Source organism: Tauraco erythrolophus, chromosome 12, assembly GCF_009769465.1.
Source record: "Tauraco erythrolophus isolate bTauEry1 chromosome 12, bTauEry1.pri, whole genome shotgun sequence".
Lineage (NCBI taxonomy): Eukaryota > Metazoa > Chordata > Aves > Musophagiformes > Musophagidae > Tauraco > Tauraco erythrolophus.
Genome location: NC_141476.1, coordinates 1,300,472 through 1,321,294, shown reverse-complemented (window position 1 = coordinate 1,321,294; position 20,823 = coordinate 1,300,472). Strand labels below are relative to the sequence as shown.

Here is a 20,823-nt window from a genome sequence, read left to right as displayed (position 1 = left end):
TAGCACAGAAGGATGTTCTCACATGGTTGACAGTAGAAACTTGAAAGTTCATCTGCTTTCCCCAAGAAAATCCATGGGGGTTGGATTGATGGTCCTGAGATAAAGGCTTTTGTCTATAATGAGATCATCCCAAGGAGGATGGGCTGGATGCATGACTGTAACTACATAGCTGTATTATTGAATCTTGGATTTCTTTGTAAAATGACAATAGGTGGATTATATTGCAAAGAGGCCTGATTGTCATACTCCGCGTGTTTAAATTACAATATTTACTCTAGCACATTGTTAGTTTTTCTCAAGCTCTAGTAGTCAGCTACTTTCAGATAAAGAGCTTATTTGGAGAAGCCTTTAGCCTTTACACCTCCTGTGTGTGCAGTTCTGTCTATACCATGGGTGGATACCCCAGGAGTGATAACTCTGATCTCATTTTGGAGAGCCTGGGACGTGTATACTTGTCTATCAAAGGTGGATCTGTTTGGTTTGTGCTGTTGTGCCTGTTGCTGGCGTGTTGTAGAATCATAAAATCATAGAATGGTTAGGGCTGGAAGGGACCTTCAAAGGTCATCTAGTCCAACCCCCCTGCAAGGAACAGGGATATCTCCAACTAGATCAGGTTGCTCAGGGCCTCGTCCAACCTGGCCTTGAACGTCTCCAGGGATGGAGCATCCACCACCTCTCTGGGCAACCTGTTCCAGTGTTCTACAACTCTCATGGTAAAAAATTTTTTCCTAATATCCAATCTGAATCTACCTCCCTCTATTTTAAAACCATTACCCCTTGTCCTATCACAACAGGCCCTCCTGAACAGCCTCTCCCCATCTTTCCTTGCAGCTGCACGGCCTGAGCTCTTCGCGCTGCATGTAGCTGGAGGGAGCTTCAGTGTCGTGATGAAATGGCATATATGGGCACTCACGGGGTTGTAGACTAATAATTGTAGCTGTTGCATCACGGATGTCTCTTTGCTCGCGGGCATCAGGTTTCTAATGATGCTGGAGATGGATGAAGAGTATATATTTTTCTGTCAGCACTTAACCAGCTGCTGAATTCTAAGTTGTACAAATAATAGCTGCCTGTTTGATACTGTGAGCGTTCTGCAATCTTTAAATTAAATCTCTTGTTAATGATGACTATCACCAGGCTCTCAGCAGTGCTATTATGTAAGTTCCTTTGAAAATGTGTTTAATCCTTCAGAAACTGAGCCAGTGTCTGAATTCATCTAATGTAAGCACCAATGAAGTGGGATTTTGATGTCTGTCTGTGTGGATTACACGCCATAAAAATTGTCCTTGCAACACTGTTTGTACATAGTTACATATCCCCTACATTATGTGATGATCAACGATGAGTCCAGACAAATCAACTGAAGGAGAGATGCTGAGAAGATGTAACGTGAAAAAACGATGTTGTCAGCTCCTGTTCCAAATGAGGAGGTGTGAAGCATCGCCTTTATGGAGATGCAAAAAGTGTGACCAGGACTTCTTAAACTTGCATTTCATCTCTGTGTCATCTGAAGGAGGTTGCACAAGAGGACTTCTTTCTCTCTGTATTCTCGCTACTCTGGGTTTGGGGCTTTTTTCCTCTTTGTTGCAGTATTTTTCTCTTGTGAAGATTTGCCTGAAGCAAGAGGCCGGGCTGCTCCGTCTCTTAGGAATGATGAGATGAGCACTTGAGACTCTAGCAGGAAGTGAGGTTAAATTATTTGTCATCACCTTCAAATAGATCTTTTGGAAGCAAAAAATGCTCATGTCAATAAATTGCTTTTGTGTTTCATTCTTCTCGTGACATCCCAAGGAACTCCATTTCAAATCCATGGAACAAAATCTCCAAATCACTTTGTGTCCATGTGTCTCGGGCGTCAGCTACTTCATTGCTGAAGAAAATAATGTTACTGCCTGGCTCCTGAAGATGACTAAGTTGAAAAAAAACCCCAACCTTTAAAGAACAGGGGGCATGTAAGAAGAAAAGATTTACACATCCGAGTGCAAATGGGGTTTATTTTTGCATTCTCTGCTTTTGGTGTCTTCTGATGGCATGGAGGGTTGCACCGTTTCTTGCTGCACCCAACACCTGAGTTCATGTGGTGGTTTCTTTTCTTGCACCAAGCTTTGCTCCCCTGAGACCCCCACGATGCCCTGGCGTGGCTGGGCTGGGGGTTCAGGATTGCCCCTTTGCCAGGAGGCACACGCAGCACCGCTAGCGCTGCCTCTGTCTGCGAGAGGCTCGTGACTCCTGTGGGTTCCTTCTCTTCCAGGAATAATTAATAATTGAGTTTCTATACACCCATATATACAGGAGCTATTCCTGAAGCATGTAGTAAAACTTTATAGTTGGCTTCTATAGGCTAAACCTAAGAGGGGGAAATATTTGCCACACTAGTGTGGAAGTTGGAATTAAAATTGTGCCTGTCTCTTGGATTTATCCCTGTCTGAAAACAGACTCTGGGCCTGATGTGCTGCTCGCTGGGTTACTACAGTGGTGGTTTGATGTAAACTAGAGGGAACTCTCTGTTCAGCCAGGCCCATTAATTTGGATATTTAAAAATATTTTTTTAGCGTTGAAGCCTGAAGACTAGATGACTTGTAAAATATGGCAATTGCTTTGCAGGTTTTTTGCTAGTTCAAATTTGAGCTAAACTTCTAATTGCAATGAAGATGCTTTATGAGGTAGCTCAACCTGTGTTTACATGAAGGCTATCACACTCTCGTTCTGGTTGTGTGAGTTCACACACGTTTGCTGGGTGGGCAGTTACATTTGACCTCACCTCTGGATTTATTGTTCACGAATTCTCCATGTTTAATACTCAACTAAATGGCTGCTTTCAGTAGAGGAGAGCATTGTTGTCACCAGAAATTCTATTAAGTTTTTTCAAATCTTTATTTTCATATTTGGACACTGTTAACAGTGCTCTTGGTTTGTTTTGGTTTTTTTAAGTGGATTTTGCTCAGGTTGCTTTCATAGATATCTTCACTGCTAAAGGTTTTTTTTTCTGCTGTGCTTTTGGCCAGCTGTGCTTCTGGAACTTAATATGCCTAATCAGTATTGTTTGTGTGCAGCATTTCAATCTCAGATTCGCTTCCCTTGGCATGCATCTCTGTTGCATTGCTAATTTGGTTATGTAGCTGAGCTGAAACCACTTAAAAGCATTTTCCTTGTCAGGGCCTGGAAATGTAAAAGTTCTGTAATCAATGAGAGGGCAGTGAGATAATGAAAAGGACAGTACGTGGATCTGCGCAGTCTGGAAGCTCTCTTACCCTGCTGGATTATTTGCAGGATTTTAACATTTCCAGTGGAGCTGAGATTTTAAACTGGGGGGCTTTGGTGGAGGGTCTCTCAGACATAATATACAGGTTGAGTGGATCAGACCTCAGTGGTGCAGTTTGGTAGTTACAGAGGGAAACAAAGGAGGAGGAAAAGTGTAGATAATTAAAGATGTTCATACAGAGGGATTATATCTTCACTTGTCTTCAAGCAAATCACTTTTGTGGATGTATTTAGTCTTTCTTTGTGCTTGTAGAATTTCTGTAAAAAGTGGTGATCTCTCTGTGCTTGTTCGTAATTCTGTCTGCCACCTCTCCACTCAAAGAAGGAAAAAGTGGATTGTTTGAGACTCTGCCTTTTTCTCGTGAGCTGAAAAAAAATCGAAAAACTTTGCTCATAGGCTGCCTACAGAATGATTCAGCTGGACAGCTGCGTGGAGGCAGTGCCCCGAGGGAGGTCACGCTGGAGAAGACCTGGGCTGCTCCCCGATGATGACTTTCTGCAAACCCAGTGCTGCCGTGCAGGGAGGGGGCTGGGGCTGGCCCTGCATGGGGGGGGGCTGGTGCTGGTAAAGCCCCTGTTCACTGGCACAGCGGGGAGAGACACAACATGTGAGTTGAGCAGCAACAGGAAAATGGGCTTCTTGCCTCTGTTAAAATCATTAGTTCTCACAGTCATTAACAACTTGATTTCCTTTCCTTATTGGTATCAATCAGCTAATTTGAATTCACTCATCCCTATTTCTAATTAAGGCTGTTAACAAAGGAATTTTCCCCACTTGTATCCTCCAACCAAGCACTTACTTGGATTGAAGGTCTCTAAAATATATGCAAGAGATGACTCCGAGGGCTGGTTTCTTGGAGCTCCTGGCAGTACCTGGACCTGCAGGTACTGCAGAAAGGTGATCAGGACCGATGTGAGGTAGGAAAGAATTGTGATGCTGCTGGTGGAACAGGTAGGATGTGGTGTTGTCACCTTTGGAAAATAGTAGATGACACTTCTGCTTCCATCACTGCAACGCAGAACACTCCACAAGCAGTAATTACATTTCCCGAAGCCCTGGTGGGATGGGCGAGTGCAATCACACATTTTGCAGCTGGGCAGATTGAATCATGCAGGTGTTACTTGGACGAGGTAAGACACGAAGTTAGTGGACAATTTCGGGGGGGGGGGGGAAATCAAAGATTCCTGATTCTCAACCTGTTGGGCTTTTGCTTCAAGCTCTGAAAACACCGTTTGGTTTGCTGCTTAGTTGCAGGGACACCCCGTTATCTGTTCACACAACCATAAAAGCAAGCAAGGCATGGTATTGCCTGGGTTTACAGCCATGTCACCGGGGTACGTGTCCACCTCGAGCCTGAGAGGAAGAGAATGGTTGAGGCACAGGCCCACCACTTCAAATAATTCGATTCACTTTTTTGTTTCTGCTGTTGAGTTCTTTTGGGTCTTTGTGGTTTGATTTCTGTGTTCTGATTTTCCATCTGCAAAATGCCTCCTGTCTCTCAGACATTTTTATGCCTTGACCTGTTGGATGAGAAGGTCTCTGAGGCAGAGGGGTTGTGGTTTCTGCGACACCGCGGCCAGCAAGGAGCGACTTTCAAAGCACTGCTTTCCCCCCATTGCAGTTGGGATGACGTTAAGTGTTTGGATTCCTTAAGTTCTCACCTGCTAAAATATTTTAGAGGCTGTCAGTGGATTCTGAAGGACGTTTCAGCCTCTGCAGGTTGGGGAGGAGGGGGGGGTTGTAGTTAATGCCGACATACGGAGCGTCCCGAGGGGGCGTTAATAGCAGGCGTGTTTGCTCCGCTCTCCGGAGTGCCCCTTCGGTTCCATCTCTGAAGTGATTCTTCCTTCCCTCAATCTGGCTCTGTCTTTCAATTAGAGACTGGGATTTGCAGCAGAACAAACCAGCAGACTTTAAAATACCAGCTGTGCTTTCTTTTAAATGCTTTCTTCTTTCACAGGCGTGCTCGGGGAGCGTGCGGGGTCTGGTGTTTTCCTCTCCAAGGTGGTCCCTGCGGGTTGGGGTTTCAAGTTTGTGATTATGGTGGGATTTGTTTCTCTGGATTACGGAAGAATAGCTTGCAAGAGGTGTTGATGATTGTACTAGCAAGAAAGAAGGTTTGTTTTGGTTTTAATTAGTAAAACCGTGACTCAAAATGTTTTAGTAGATTGACTAAAACATGCAGTGCCTTAATTGTGCTCCAAGAGGATTCACTTGTGTCTGCTCTCTGGAAAACGCTGTTCCTTACTGTCCTCCTGTGTGTGTGTCATGTTTGTCACGTGCAGGGCAGGAGCGGATTGGCAAAGACTCGCACTACGAGCAGGAGGGGAAGGTGCAGTTCGTCATCGACGCGGTGTACGCCATGGCGCACGCGCTGCACCACCTCAACAAGGACCTCTGCGCCGACTTCCCGGGGGTCTGCCCCGAGATGGAGCACGCGGGGGGCAAGAAGCTGCTCAAGTACATCCGCAGCGTGAACTTCAACGGTGAGCGGACGCCGCGGCTTCGGGAGCGTGTTGACACGTGTGACTTTTTTCCATTTAATTTCACTTTGTATATTCTCTCGTTCAATGCAAATCAAGACTTTTCATAGATTTAATAGATTTTTTCTAGGTTGGAAAAGACCTTAGAGATCATCCAGTCCAGCCGTCCCTAATCTCCTATTAAACCATATCCCCAAGTAGTTCATCCACCCTGTTCTTAAACACATCCAGGGATGGGGACTCAACCACCTCCCTGGGCAGCCTATTCCAGTGGCTGACAACCCTTTCAGAGAAGAAATACTTCCTAACATCCAACCTGAATCTCCCCTGACTAAGCTTATACCCTTTTTTTTTTTTTATTAAGCTGAAGTTTGGGGGGGAATCACAGAATGTTGGGGATTGGAAGGGACCTCAAAGGATCATCTAGTCCAATCCTCCTGCCAGAGCAGGACCACCGACCATGTTTATTTAGTATCTATTTGAAAACATCATGTTTTAGCCAAAGCAAATAGGCTACTACTACTGTTTCAGGATACCTTCCAGAAGACTGATTCCTGATGGGACAAATAACTGAATAAAAGCCTCAGCTTGTCTCTGACTAGATATGCCTGTTGAAACCCTAGAAGTTTGTTAGCACCACACGTAGTTTTTTCCTCTTTATGTTGTTTCCTGTACTAGGAGAAAACTAATTGGAGGAGATTCTGGTACCTTGAACCTGGCTTAGCTGCGTGCTCAGGAGAAGGGGGAGGACAGCTGAAGGGCCAGGCCCTCTTGCAGAGCCACAACTATGTGATTTAGATAGAGTAGTTACTCCAACCCTTATTCCTCTAGTAAGACTTCAGAGGAGGTGAAACATCCTGGGAATGAGGATGGGGACACTTTATCTCTTTGCTTGTCACTCATCCCCCTGCGCTTCCCAAGTGTGGCACTGGTGGTTGCAATACCAGCCCTCTGTGTCCTACGGTACAACAGGCTTTTCTCTTCATTGCAGTGTATGAATATCAGCAAAATTTCCTTGTCTCCGTGTGTTTTACTATAATTTTATTAGTTTCACTAACAAACATTCACCTGTGACCAGCCCAGGGGCACCGGGGCAGATCCCTTACGGCAGGTGAGGTTACAGCAACCTGAGGTTATTTCTCCTTCATGAACCTTGCTGATGTCCTTACCAGAGCCTTGCTGCTCTGCCCTAGCTCTGTATGAGACAGAGATCTGAGATTTGACCAGCAGCCAAAAGTTAGACCTCCAAATCCGTATTTAGAACAGATTTAGGGAAGTACTGAAAGAATGTCCTTTGAAACGTGGGAGGCAGCCGGGCTGTCGCTGCCTGGGCAGAGGGGTTTGCTCAAGCTTCATGTCCTCGTTGAGCAGCGCGGGGAGGCGTTCCCTGCTGCCAGCTACTAATAAACATTTTTATTAAAAAGCTTAACAAAACCCACACAGAGCCTATAGGACCTGAGAGCTTTAAAGGTAGGAACACAGATGGTATCTTGTGGTCAAGCTTGGTCATTTCAGAAAATCGCAGAATTGTAGAATGGTTTGGGTTGGAAGGATATTTTGCCAAGGATATTTTTCCTTCCTGTATAAATTGTCTTCTAAAACAGCAAGGTGAACATGAGGAGGTTTTAATTTCTTTCCTTGAAGTAAGTGGTGTTAACTACAGCCAGGAGCAGATTTTGAGATGAATGATCTGAGGAGGTCTGGAGAGTTCCGCTTTCCTCATTTTGGAAGGTTAATTGTAAAGGACAAAGCTCCTGTAGAAGTAGTGCAGCATTGATCTATGGTACTGCACCTGGGTTGTTTTAGTGCTGAAAACCAGCTCACACATGATCATCTCTAGACAGTTCTTGCCTGTAAAGATGCTGAGCAGTCATCTAATCATGTTAGTAGAGGTGAGAAATAATGTATGAGAAATTGAGTGTCTGGTTAGCGTTGCCTACTGTCCAGCTCCAAGAATTTGTTTGCGCCAACTTTGGTTTCCTTATTTGAGATTCCTTGGTCAGGCTTTTAAAAGATGACTTTTTTCCCCTCCATTTGTGATTGATTCATGTGGTCATATGGTGTTTTTCTGTGCTTGTATACATGTAACTCGTGTCCAGCACAAGGACTGAAGTAGTGGTTTGCTTTTTAGCATGGGAAAGAGAATGGTGGCAAAACTGAGATAGATTAAACCCTTTTAGTTTCTCTTGGCTATCTGGGTGTAGGCATTTTCTGTGGCAAAAGAACCAATTCCTTTTAAGATTCGTAATCCAGGGGCAGAGTTTAGCTTTTTCTTGTCATATTCATAGTGCATAACCGCACTTGTGTTTGTACACCCGGGCTCCATGTTCAGCTGCGACCCTCCTGAGGCTTGTTCCTCAGGCTATAGAAAGATGCTCTGAAGCCAGTTTCTTCTCAATATTCTATTAAAAGTAGATTCCCAGAATTGCTGTGGATTGGCTCAGTCTTCCCAGTGGCGCAGGATAAACAACCATCATATACCTCACCAGACAGACAAGGCCAGCCTGAAGAAAATGCAGAGGGATGAGGGAATGGAAGAAGCAATGAGAGAGGCTTGGGTTGGTCTGGGTGGTCCATTCCTTTTGCTAAAGCTTGGGAGCTCCTGAGACACAGGTGCTGGTGCCTACGTGTTCCGTGGCCATCGTGTCATGGCTGGGAGGGCCGGGACAGAGGGGTGCTGCTGGGCTCGTGTCTGCTGTCTTGGCTTTAGCCTTGATCTTAACCTGCCCTTCCCCGAGACACTGGTGCAGCTCCATCTCATGAAGGTTAGGACTTGGAAAGCAATATTTAGTCTGTGCCTAAATTTGTAGTAAAACCAGAAAGTAGAGCAGTGGGAGTGCTTTGTCCAGACTGTGTGCCAGGGAGAAAAAGTGTAGCCCGTTTTTAAGCATCCTGAGCCTATGAGCTCGAGATGCTCTTCGCATGTCATAGATGTCCTGGTCACTGTGCAGCTGAGGTCATCCTGCCCGTACCTGCTTTTGGAGTAACGACATTCATGCAGCAAGAGCTCGGGCACCGCTTCAATGAAAAGAGACTGGGTTTGTACTAGGAGCTCAGTGTGAATTTTGATATCGTGACACTACCTTGAGAACAAAAAGGCCCAAAACATGGAAAACTCAAAACCTCAAGTGCTCATGCAGTGAGATTCTGAAAATCTCAAAGTGGTTTTATTTTTGCCAGTGAAAAAGCTGAAGATTCTGTTCTTACGAGCACTTCAGGTCCTCAAACTGCAGCAGACGTGAACGGAATAATACAGAAACACGGTAGCTGGTGACACCTGTCTGGCACCCTGTCCTTCTACTAATTCACTTCTTCTCTTGTGGCGATTAAGAGATTGAAATCCTACAAATTCAGTCAGATGGTGTCTTTTTTTGAATGCCTCCTGCAGGTGAAAGGGTGTCATGTACTCTCGGTGGCTGCGTGGTGAGAAGGCAGCTTCTTTGTTGGGAACAGAAGATGAGTTGAATTGTCATCGTCTCTGAATGAGCAAGAAGCTGCAGTCTGGAGGCTGATCCTCAGCTTCTGAAGTGCTCGCTGGGGCTGAGCAAAATGCTTCTAAATCTTAATAGAAGCAGAATAAATTCCAAATTATCAAAAAACTGAACAACTGTATGTTTTAATAATCAGATCAAGAAGTCAAACAGCAAACAGGATCGTTTTTGACAATACTGTTCCTTCTCTATAATGAGGTTTTCACACATTACTTTTTATTATTTTCGTAAGTGCATGAAGTAACCTGAATTGCAAGTGGAGACCGAAATGCCATAGCAATTTAAAATGGCTGACGGGTCCCTGCGGACCAACAGTACCAGAAGAGCAGCCCAGCATGCCCCAGAGCCCACGCCAAGGCTACGGAGGGCTTGCACTTACTAACTAGGTCCTTGACCAGGAGTCCAGTTACTCCAACTTCAAAGTCAGGAAACGGGACGCTTCTGCTTGACTTGTGACCCAAGAGTATCATAGAACCACAGAATGGGTTGGGTTGGAAGGGACCTCAAAGATCATCCAGTTCCAACCTCCCTGCCGTGGGCAGGGACACCATCAGTTCTTTGCGTTTTTATAGATATTAGTCTTCCCTACAGATCCCAGACTTTTCACAGCTGTATTTCTGGATAATTTTAACACACGAATGGTGATGTACCTGAAAATAGCAACAGGTCTTTACTACTGACTGTCAGGTATCCATATGCATGCGTGAGGTTGATGTCCCAAGGGACTGTGCCTTTAGGGGCCCCTGACCCAGCAGACCGTGCTGTATCGGGCTGTGTTGCTGTGGAGTCAGCAGCCCTGTGGCATCCGAGTGCATCCACTGATCTTCAGGATTATTTTAAATGTCAGCGTTTCAAAGCTGTCTGCATGCAGCTACAGAAAGCAACAATTAGTGGTAACCAGCAAAAAGGTTTCTTCCTCCTGCAAAACACAGAAATGGTGCGTTTTGGAGTGACAGTTCCTCATATGTTCTCACTTTAAGACCTCCGGGGTCCATAACAGCACCTCTCCTTCACACTGGCCTTCTGCTTATTGACCCTGTTGTCCACTGCCCACCCCTTGGCAGAAGACCTTGAGGCAGCAGAGTTTGTCCCGGCACTGTTGGTTTGGTGTGGCTGTGATGGTGGCATGGGCTCTTGGTCTGCCTCCTGCCATGTAGGCATGGACACCTCTGCATGTCCGTGCTGGGGTTTTGTCAGGATGGGGGGAATCCACAAATGTCTGCATTGTGTTTTGTGAGCCTCACTTGAGCTCCTGCCCTTCGAATTGTACTTTTTTGTCGGCTCCAACAAAACCGAGCTGAACTAATAATGTACAGCCTTTTAAGAGTCGTGATTTGCTAAATCCCATTTACCATTTGTGCTGACTTTCCAAAGGAGCATAGGAATTACACCCATTTCTTCTTATTCACTTAAAGTGTTTTCACTGTAAATGTATTCTGGCCACATTAATCTGTAATGACAATTAAATATCTGCCTAGTGCTCGTAAGGAACCAGTGAGGGGAGATTTCAGTGGAAGATTTTCGGTGCCAGCCTTTGAACTGAATCTGTATCTGATCTCAGAGGATTGTAGGATAGACAGGAAACAATTTAGCAGGCCTAGAATGGAAACTGCTAATTCACTCCTTCAAATCTCTTTTCACTCGCTGGAATTCAATGAAGAATGGGAATCATGAAGAAAACCATAATCTTAAAGTTCAATGCTACAACAGGAGAGATTTTTCATTGCTTTAGGGGAAAAAAAGTTGCGCAGGAGGAGGAAGCTGTGAATATAGATACGCTGGAGTCTTGTCATAATCTTCAATCTTGACACAATATTACTCTACCCTTCTGAAACCTATTTTAATATGTCTTGAAATAAATGGCACCCTTGAAGTTTTCACCTTGAGATCTGAGGACATGCGACGCTGCTTTGAATTCTCATCTGAGAAAGGGTTGACGGCTAATGCCGTGGTAATTAAAATGCAGATGGTCTAGTGAGACCTCGCCGGAGGATCAGGAACTGGCTGTCCCATCGCTCGGCTGGCGGAGCACCTCCGGGCTGCCGGCACAAAGGAGGTGTTGTGGGGTGTCCATGCCGTGCTCCTGGCCCTGCGCTTCCTTTCCCGTGTCATCACCTTAGTGTATGGCAGATCAAGTTAATTCAGGATCCTGAACTGTTCCTGACTGAGATACTTCTCAGTCAGTGTCACAGAGCCTAAACAAGGGAGTACACAAGGAACAGTCTTCCTATAGCTTAATCTGTTCTCTTCCATCCCAACTGCACGTCGTTTATGGGAATAAGAACATACTGTGGAGGAGGAAGCTATTTCTGGATGCTAGTCAAGATTCACTAGACCTGGGCTGTCTTCTGACAGCAGTATCTCTCAGAAGCAGATGGAACATTTTCTGGGGGAAAAAAAAGTCATTTAGAGGCTCCATTCACAGGAGTGATTTTCACTGAAGAACTCCCTGAGGAAAGAGATGGGAGGGAGGCTGGAGGGCAGGAAGAAGAGCCTTCTGATATTTCTTGCTTTGTGCAAAACTAGAGTGAAGTGAGGCTGATCTAGTTTTGCTTTGTTTTATTTTCAGTCAGCAGGTTTGGGCAGTGATAGTTAATCTCTGGAAGAGGGCTAGGATGGCGCCGCTGTGTCCTGATGGATCTGTGTTAGATGGCCGGGGTGATAGATGGTGTTTGCCTGAAACACATTGCCAGTCTGAAAGCTCTCAATCGTGGCTATATAAAACAGATATTGTAAAGATTTGGCGTTGGTTGGTTGGATTTTGTCTGGTTTCCTCCCCCCAGGCAGTGCTGGCACCCCAGTGATGTTCAACAAAAACGGTGATGCCCCAGGACGCTACGACATCTTCCAGTACCACACCACCAACACCAGCACCCCGGGCTACCGCCTCATCGGCCAGTGGACAGATGACCTCCAGCTCAATGTGAGTCTATTTTATTCTTTGCTTGCTCTTTTTTTGTCAGGTATAGTCGCTAAATGTGTGGGGTTTTTTCATCCTGCAAAAATTAATAGGGATCTTTACCGTTTCTTCACAGCTACATAATGGGTTTGGGTGTTTTTTTTTGCATATTGTCTTCTTTTACTCTATCCTGCAACCTTTTCTCTGTACCCTGACTGCCAAAGCTCCTCAGACTAATAGAGACATTAGGTGATCATGCAAATTTTATTGCTTTTGTGTGCCTGAAGTCCCTAGTTGCCAACTTGGAAAATGAAGCAGTAATGCTTTGTAGTTTGAAACCAATGGGCTTTCATTTGCAGATGCTCTTCAGTTTTTCTAGTTTTAGGAAAGCTGAAACTAAATGATTTTTGAGTGACTCGCTTTTTAGATGTTACTTTTAAGCATGTAGCAAAGATATCCATAAGAATGGGATGGCCTTTTTGTAGTGACGCCTAAAGAAAAAGAAGCACGTAAGAGCAGGTGATCACAGACCCCCAAGATACTTTGATGTTTCCCAGATGAAAAAAACACGACTGGTGGCTGAAGGAGCTGGAGGCTCTTGTGGCACCTTTGTCCATACAAGGATGGTCTGTGACGGCTCCCTTGAGATCTGGGTTCAGGCTTCCTGCTTGACTTTGTGCAATTGCTTGAGCCTTGGAGTCATGGAGAAGTGGTACCAGTTTCACCTTACCGTTGTTTGACTCTGTTATTAAAGCACAAAGTCAGTGTTTTCCCTTCAGCAACAGGTATTCCCAAAGTGACATGCCAGTAGCTACCGAAGGGTTTTCCTCTCTCAAAGTTCCCACCTGAGGTTATACCAGCTCCCTCTCCAGACATCATCCATCCTTGGTGTGTTGTGGCTCATTCCCTGCCTCTGCTGCCAGATTTCCTTTCAAAGCAGTGTGGAGGGTGAAAGGGGAGGCTGCGTGAGCACGGGCCGGTCCTGACACACGCTCCAGAGGTGCCCAGGACATCCCTGGCACACAACGTGTGGTCACAGCAGCTGTGCTTTGTGCTTTGGGTCTGTGTGACACCCCCACCCAACGCTGGCTGCCCCCGGAGAACGAGACCCGTTGATGGTGGGGAGATGTTAGCTGCTGCTCCAGCGACGCGGCTCTTCTGCTGGGGTGCAAGCCATGGGCTGCCAGGGCAGAGCGAACCACCGTCTTTGGAGTGAAACTGAAGGCAGGACCTTTTTTATTTCTAGTTTTAATGTTTTCTTGTCTTTTTCAAGTGAAGTCATTAATGTGGATTACCAAGGGTCTGGTCTTCGAGACTGACCACGTTATTTTGCTCTTCGTGACTTTTGACTCATTTTGATGTGCTGTATGCTATTTCGGTGGGTTTCAACTTTTGATGTTCTATTTAAGGAAAACTATATTAACTTGCAATTTATAGTTCTTTTACTAAAAATATTAATATTTTATTAAGTAAACCCTTCTTTATATAAACTACACATCCTGATTCATTAAGATTTAAAGCTAAATTAGTGGAGCTTGATTTGTATTCCTGTTTTTGTGTTAAATGTTTCCATAAAAAGCACACTTTCCTCACCCTCATATCCTAATGGCAACGGGGTTGTATCAATAGTTGAGATTCTCCCAGTAACTTGCCTTCTACTCACTTACAGATCCTGGTTTCTCACACAGGATTAGCTTTGCTATGATGGTCCTTCTTTGTATTTTCTTACAACAATAAAGAAAATTGTAGAGTGCAGAGAAGTCAAGGATTCCCTGAAATAACCAATCAAAATAGTAGCTGTTCTTAAATGTATCCCAGGAAAAACTACAAAAGGCTACGATTTGTTGTCAGTAATTATTGTGGAGATGACGCTTCGGGATATATTTCCCCAATTCTTATTTCTTTAATACCAACACAAGAGGGAAAACAGAAGGACGTTTGGTAAGAGTGCTGATTTTAATTTAGAAAATGCTGAAGTGATGTTTCATTTTCCAAGAGACTTCTCATCTTGGGCAGTCTGGTTTGGTTCTGTGTGTCTGAATTTCCTCAGTTACAAAAGAAAAATGTTGTTCTGCCCTATTGGTAAGGATGCTCCAGATCTCGAAGGTGGCAGGTAAATAAGTGCCGAAGACCACCACAGGTGAGTAAATATTTTATTCTTTATCATTGTCCTCATTCAAAGAAGGAGCAAGAACGTTTTGCCATTTTATTTCCCTGGAAGTAGCGCTATTGTCCAGTCTATCACCAGTCTAATCTACAGTGGCACATGTCATGCTCCCAGTCACGGTATTTCGGAGGGAAAGGCAGAAGTAGGGGGGCACAGGGCTGATTAATCTTGATAGCTGTAGCAGATTTTTTCATGTAAAATTACAGAATAGCTTCTCCCTACATTTCTCTTTCTGTCGCATAAGACTGATGAGATCTTTAAAAAGATATTTGCAAATCTTAAAATACGCTGTATCAGTTTGTTTTCTTTTTGTTGTCATGAGTTTATAAGCCTGGGTTGACAATTCTCTCAATCCTGATGGCTGCTCCACAGCTCTGTGTCACCTTTGCTTTTGTATGTCTGGCAGAAGTGTCGAGCAAAGGCCGGTGCCTGTTCCCAACCCGCGCAGGAGCCGGACTCCGCGCTCCCTTTAGCAAGTTTTTTATGGGAAGTGTCTCCTCTGAGGGCAGTTGACTCGCTCTGGATTGACATTTTTGGATCTGAGGTCAGAACTCAGTCGATAACCAAGAAAATATGTTGTGACTTTTCACTGCAGCAAACTTGGGGTGTAAAGTAGATTTTACGTAAGGACAGAACAATCACCAAATTTTCTTTCGCTTGCGCGGTGTCAGGCAACCTGGCGCAGCTTTGCCTAGTACTCAGTGCATGATTTAGCAAAAGCTCTGGCTGTATTTCACCGATCTCTATGCAAGGATAACACGAGCAGATGTCTAATTTTAAATGGCTTGGCCAGTATTCCATGAAAAACCGTTTAGTGCTTTGTTCTCCCTGCAGTCAAATTGTGATTACGAGATGCCCACCCACCTCCCATCAGAGGTCATGGGAGAGCACCTCCTGCCTCCCTCGCTTCGGTGAGGATTATGTCAAGCTCCGTCAGCCCCTTCTCGCCCCCCTGCCTGCAGATGTAGCATGAAAATACTGACAGTCCGCATCCTCCTGCAGTTTGAAACGCTTTGCCCTGAATTTTAGGATCGGAAATTTGGGCAGCTGCACCCCCGTTGAAATCCAGTGTCGTGACCCCCGCAGCCTGTCGAATAGCAAAGACACAGCTCGTGCCATTAGACCATAAAAGTGTTGACCACAGTAACATCAGCGTCTGAAACTGGGGCGGTACGTTGCTGTGCTGGTGTGGAGGGCACGCTTCGGTGTCGCGAGGAGAACTGGTTTGACTGTATTTAGCTTTACTGGTGCGTTTGAAGAGCCAAAAGTGCTGGTGGTGAAAAGGAGGGAAACTGCCATGGGGAAAAGGAGGTGTGTGATGTACCAGCTGGTTTTTGGTTGTTTTGCTTTTCAAATGGGTAACTTCTTCCCCCCCTCCCCGACTCCAGCAATAACTAGATCCCAACACTTGTGCTGTTCAAGCACTAGGAAATAGTGAGGATGACTGCGAGTTAAGCACGAAGGCAGAGCAGCTGGGAGACAGAGGTTCTGCTTTCATGCCTTATGTTTCACTTTCAATTTTAGAAAGATAATTAACTCTCTGCGCTCTGTTTTACCCCACGTACACCATAGATCCAATAACAGCAGATGTCATCTTGCCACGTGTGCCTGCCTTTGCTGGTCTCCCTAAAGCACTTTGAGGGCAGGAGGTGTGATGGGAACACGAGGAGCTGCCTGACCAGCTCTCGTTGCCCCTGGCTTCTACCAGTGCAGCCTCCAATGCTCTGAAGTGCCTGAAAAAAACCCCACATCTCTCCTGGAGGAACTGATGTGCCTGAAGGAGAAAGAAATGGATCACTCCTAGAGGAACCGCGGGTTCTCATGGGAAATTTGGAGATATTGCTTCTCTTTCTCTATATAGAGTTAAGTCAGCAGGTCCCGGGTTTATTATGTTTTCATATCCAAACCTCTGCAAGCATCTCTGAACTGTCAAAATCCAAAAATAAAGAAAACAATCCCTGTGAAATTGGTGAATCTTATTTTCCCAGGGATTTGTCTTCTATATACCCTATCACAGCAGCGTTCTTCATCACCTTCCCTGTGACTCCTTCCTGTAGTTATCTCCACAATTTCCCTGCAGTGCCTGAACTCCCTCCCACACCCCTATATCATCTGCTGTGCAAACGACAGCCTGTTTTGTGGCTCTCTTTGAATTACACGTATGCCAACTGGTTGGCTGGCCGAACCAAAAGGGTGAGAGTGCTCAGGGTTGGTGGATCTTTCTTCTATCTACTGGATTTTACCAATCCTGCAGGCACATCCTTCAGAAATCTCTGCTTGTAGCAAACATGCTTCAAATTGGCCTGCAAGTTCAAAAGTTATTAGAAAGGAAGTTGGTACAGACAGATGGATGGGCAGACAGAACATGCATACGCTCCACTTCCTTCAAATTTTGTTCTAAAACGATAGCAAAACTTAGAAATTTCCAACAGCTATGCAGAATGAAAAGTACAGCTAGTCTTGCTGTTAATAATCTTTTTGTTAAAAATGTGATTTATGCAAAAGTGTTTCCCAGTAAGTAGACTGCTGTTGGATTGGACAGGCAGGCATCCCACTTTGATCTCTTGTATCGCCGAAGTGAGCAGCAAACTTGCGTTTGACCGAAAAGTCAGAGTTTTGGCCTTTTCTTCCATCTGTACCCTGTTTTCCTATTTCATACTGACAAGCTTTTGGAAGTCATTAAAAGGCTGAGCTCATTCAAAGTTTTCAGTTTGAGTGGCTCAGTCCTGGTTTGGATGTGTTGGCACCGTGGAAGCTGAGCTGTGAGCAGGTTGGAGAGACCTGTCCGGGCTCTCGCGTACGGACAGCAGCTGCTTTCTGTCATCTGGCAACAAACAAACGAGTCGCTGGGGCATTGAGATCCCGCGTGATGGGCTAGAGGTCTTGACCAAGAAGGAAGGTCTCCGTGGGGGAAGTGCTCTCACCTCCGTTGTGTGGTGGAGCACCCAGCTGAGATGTGGGGTTCGTCTCGTACCATCCCTCTGCAACTTGCAACGTGGTGGCAGATGTGATGCCCTGTTTCACCTTCATCTTGGTGAGTAGTGAAATGGTTACAGGAGACCTGTTTATTTGCCATTAGAGAGGGATATCTTCCTAGATCAAGCTAATGGTTTGGAGTTTTTTTTCAGTTTGATTGTCTAATTAATGCTGTACTTCTAGCCTATTAGTATCCACGTAGGGTGCATCACGTTGTTTTAATTGCATTGGCATCTCCAGCTTGTCAAGTGTGCTCTTCCAGCTCGGTGTTGTGGCTCATAAAGGTGCCACTGGGCACTCAGGTGCTGATCAGAGGCTGCAGCACATTTTCAGGATGGCTGAAGAAGGTGCATCCTTGACTGATAAAGAGCAACGGTGGAAAACACGATGTCCTGTCCATTATCACACTGTAGAGATTTCAAGTAGCTCTCGTTCGAAACGTGTTTCGCTTCCCAAGCCTCAGACAGTGTTAGCTCGATAAAATTACAACATTTCTCCAATTAATTTGTTTTCAAACAGAAACAAATACATATTAAAGATGCCTAACCACTCTGTGTGCAGAGATAAACAAAAAAAATGTGTATTGTTTTATAAATGTGCCCTTGAATTGTAAATTGTTGAGTCACGCGAAGCAGCGTACAGCTTGAAACACGAAAATGGAGCCTTTTGCATGCGGCGTGGGGAGGGCTGGCTGCTTAGCAATTCCTCACGCTTTTATTAATTTCCTCCAGCAAGAAGTGATAGATTGCTGCAATCTTTCTAAACAAGTGCTTAGAAGATTAATAGTATTGATAATTATCAATATGGTTCCATAAACACGTACGTTACATAGATCTAACTCCCCTTATAAATCCTGGCTCGTGTTGTACGGCGCGAAGGAAATAGCTGAGTAGTTATTAATAACTCCCTCCTCCTCCTCGGGGAAATAGCTGGATGATGATGTTTTCTTCGCTGTAGGTTCAGGCCAGTATTTTAGAGGAGCATGAATCCCATCCCTGGCAGTGTTCCAGGCCAGGCTGGATGAGACTTTGGGCAACCTGGTGTAGTGGAGGGTGTCCCTGCCCATGGCAGGGGGGTTGGAACCGGGTCGTCTTTGAGGTCCCTTCCAACCCAAACCGTTCTATGATTCTATGAAAAATGGGGGGGGGTGAAGAAAAAAAATCTTGCTTTAAGGAAAGTAACATTCCTGTAGCTGAGAGCCTCTGGGCTTGGAGCAGACGGAGACTGCGTGCAGCTTGAGGGTCGGCTTTCCCCCTCCGGGGGTGGGAGGTTGTGGCTGACCCTCGAGTCGTTGGCAAAGAGAAGGATGTGACTTCCATGCTGCAGAATCCCAGAATGTCAGGAATTGGAAGGGACCTCAAAGGATCATCTAGTCCAATCCCCCCGCCGGAGCAGGACCACCTAGATCAGATCACAGGTCAATATATTCAATAACTGTCGTCTGTGCAAGTCGTGCAGCTCCTGCACACTTCAGCACCCACTGACTCTGTTTGGGCTCAGACTAATCTGTTTAAGTGTTGTAAATGTCTCTGTTACAGAATTTGGAAATAAATGTTATGAATAGCAAGTTAATGAAAAGAGTAATTAAATATCTAAACTTCTGGCAAGAGATCTAGATGTACCTGACTTTGTTTTTTTCTGAAATGTTCAGAATGACAGTTAGATCCAAGGAACTACTCAATGAAGTTTGAGGCTCAGGTATATTCTGCCAGCAGATGGTATGTTTCTAAAATTATGTGTTCAAATTTGTTTCTGTTCATTGTTTTTTGGTTTTGTTGCTGGGTTTGGTTTGGTTTTGTTTTGTTTTCTCTTGGAAGTAGAGCGTGTTCAGAGCAGATGGATTTTTTTCAGAATGTTTTGCAGCAAAAGGTAAATATTTCTGGAACATATGCAAATTTCAGTTTATTGAAAGCCTGGGATTTCCCCAGTTTCTGGTGGAAGGAAAGCAATAGGGCACTTATCTGGCCAGTTGGAAGTTTTTGCTTCAAATAGCAGGGGACGAGAGAATTTCACCACAAGGTTGTTCTGGGGATTTTTAGACGCTTTTAAAATAATGTATTTTGAAGTATTTTATCTGAAATTTAAAAATAGAAATCTGACATCTCTCAACCTAGAAAATTCCAGCTTGAACAGTTTCAGTGAAGTTGTGTATAGCTGAGAGCACAATTATTGATAACATCATCAGTTCTAGCCCCTATATGCACATCACGTGTAACTGCAAAATCCCTATTTGCAAATATACGTAGAAAATGTGTGTGTTTACATGCCTTTGTGTGTGGATGGATGGATGTATATATGTGCACAGACCTTTGCAATATATAATCCTGAAGATTTCTGTTGGTTTGCAACATGTGAGTGAGCTCAACATCATGGTTCAAAGATTACGTCAAGATAGATAAAAATTGGTATCTATTTCCTTTCTCATTTCAGTTATTCTCACATAAATTGGCCCTTGTAGTGTCATTTCCTATTCCTGTTACAGACCATAATGAGTAGCTGGTGCAAAGATAACACGTCTCTATTGCAACCTGGAGCCTGAAGTTGGGTGAGCTGATGGGCTGACAGGAGGTATGCATTATTCAGGTGTTAGGCAGTCTCATTAAACAAATTCAGCAAATGAGGTCAGGGTGTTATTTAAAATTAAGATTTTAAGTGTTAAGCACGATTAGTATGTTTTGTTTTCATATGTCAGTGCAGAACCTTGAGCTTTCAGCAGATGTAGCCACTTGTTGGAACTTACTTTACATTTTTAATGAAATCGGGCAAACCCTTAGATTTAATTAGCTGTATGTTACAGCATATTGGCACACATGGCCATGTAGTTGTACTGGTTGTATCCGGAAGTAACTGGGTTTCTGATAGCTGAAAAAGTACCAATTATTTTAGCCACTGTTGCCTCGTTGGCATTTTTGGAAAGTAACTCAATCCAGGCTGTGTCTTTGCCATGGAAATTCTGCTCAGCCCGTGCTGCTCCTGGTGAATGCCAGCTGCTGCTGCCCCTGGTCCTCAGCTGGGGCTATGCCCGAGTGTGGTGGCATTCCTCCTCTTCTCCAGGCACTCTTTGGAAACGTTATTCTGCCCCAGAATAACTAGTTTTATGGTACATAAAAAAGCCCTGGCTGCCTCTTCAGGCATTTACACCCACTGAGATGGATTAAACCTACCTGAAGCCCCTCTCCCCATGGCACTATTACTGACACTGCATCTTCTGCTCCCCTGACCCCGGTCCTGTCTCTCCACCCACTTTTCCATGTCACATCAGAGTCACCAGGTGATACTCAGCGATAGTCTCGCTCACGGAGCTGTGGGTGCCTCTTTGGGACCTCTCAGCACAAACACCGCTAAATGCAAAGTCCTTCCAGGAAGGTCCACAGCCCGTTTGTGAAGCTCTTTGCCATAGCTGGGCGTTTCTGAGCTCAGTCTCCGTTACGCCATCAGCCAAACTGCATGATTTACTCCAGTTAGAAATTTACAGGTCAATAATTACATCGTTGTGTTTACTAGACTACATCCCAATTACATGTTTTGGCTAGTGAGTGGCCATG

General features: G+C 44.8%; 1 protein-coding gene across 1 annotated transcript in view; it reads left to right on the top strand.

Annotated features, from left to right (window-relative positions):
• GRM7 (glutamate metabotropic receptor 7) overlaps positions 1–20,823 on the top strand; it is a 260,616-nt gene that overhangs the window by 185,907 nt on the left and 53,886 nt on the right. The window contains exons 6-7 of the mRNA XM_086618784.1: positions 5,548–5,748; positions 12,020–12,159. Of these exons, the coding sequence (XP_086474910.1) occupies positions 5,548–5,748; positions 12,020–12,159 (341 nt within the window). The remainder of the gene's footprint in view (positions 1–5,547; positions 5,749–12,019; positions 12,160–20,823) is intronic.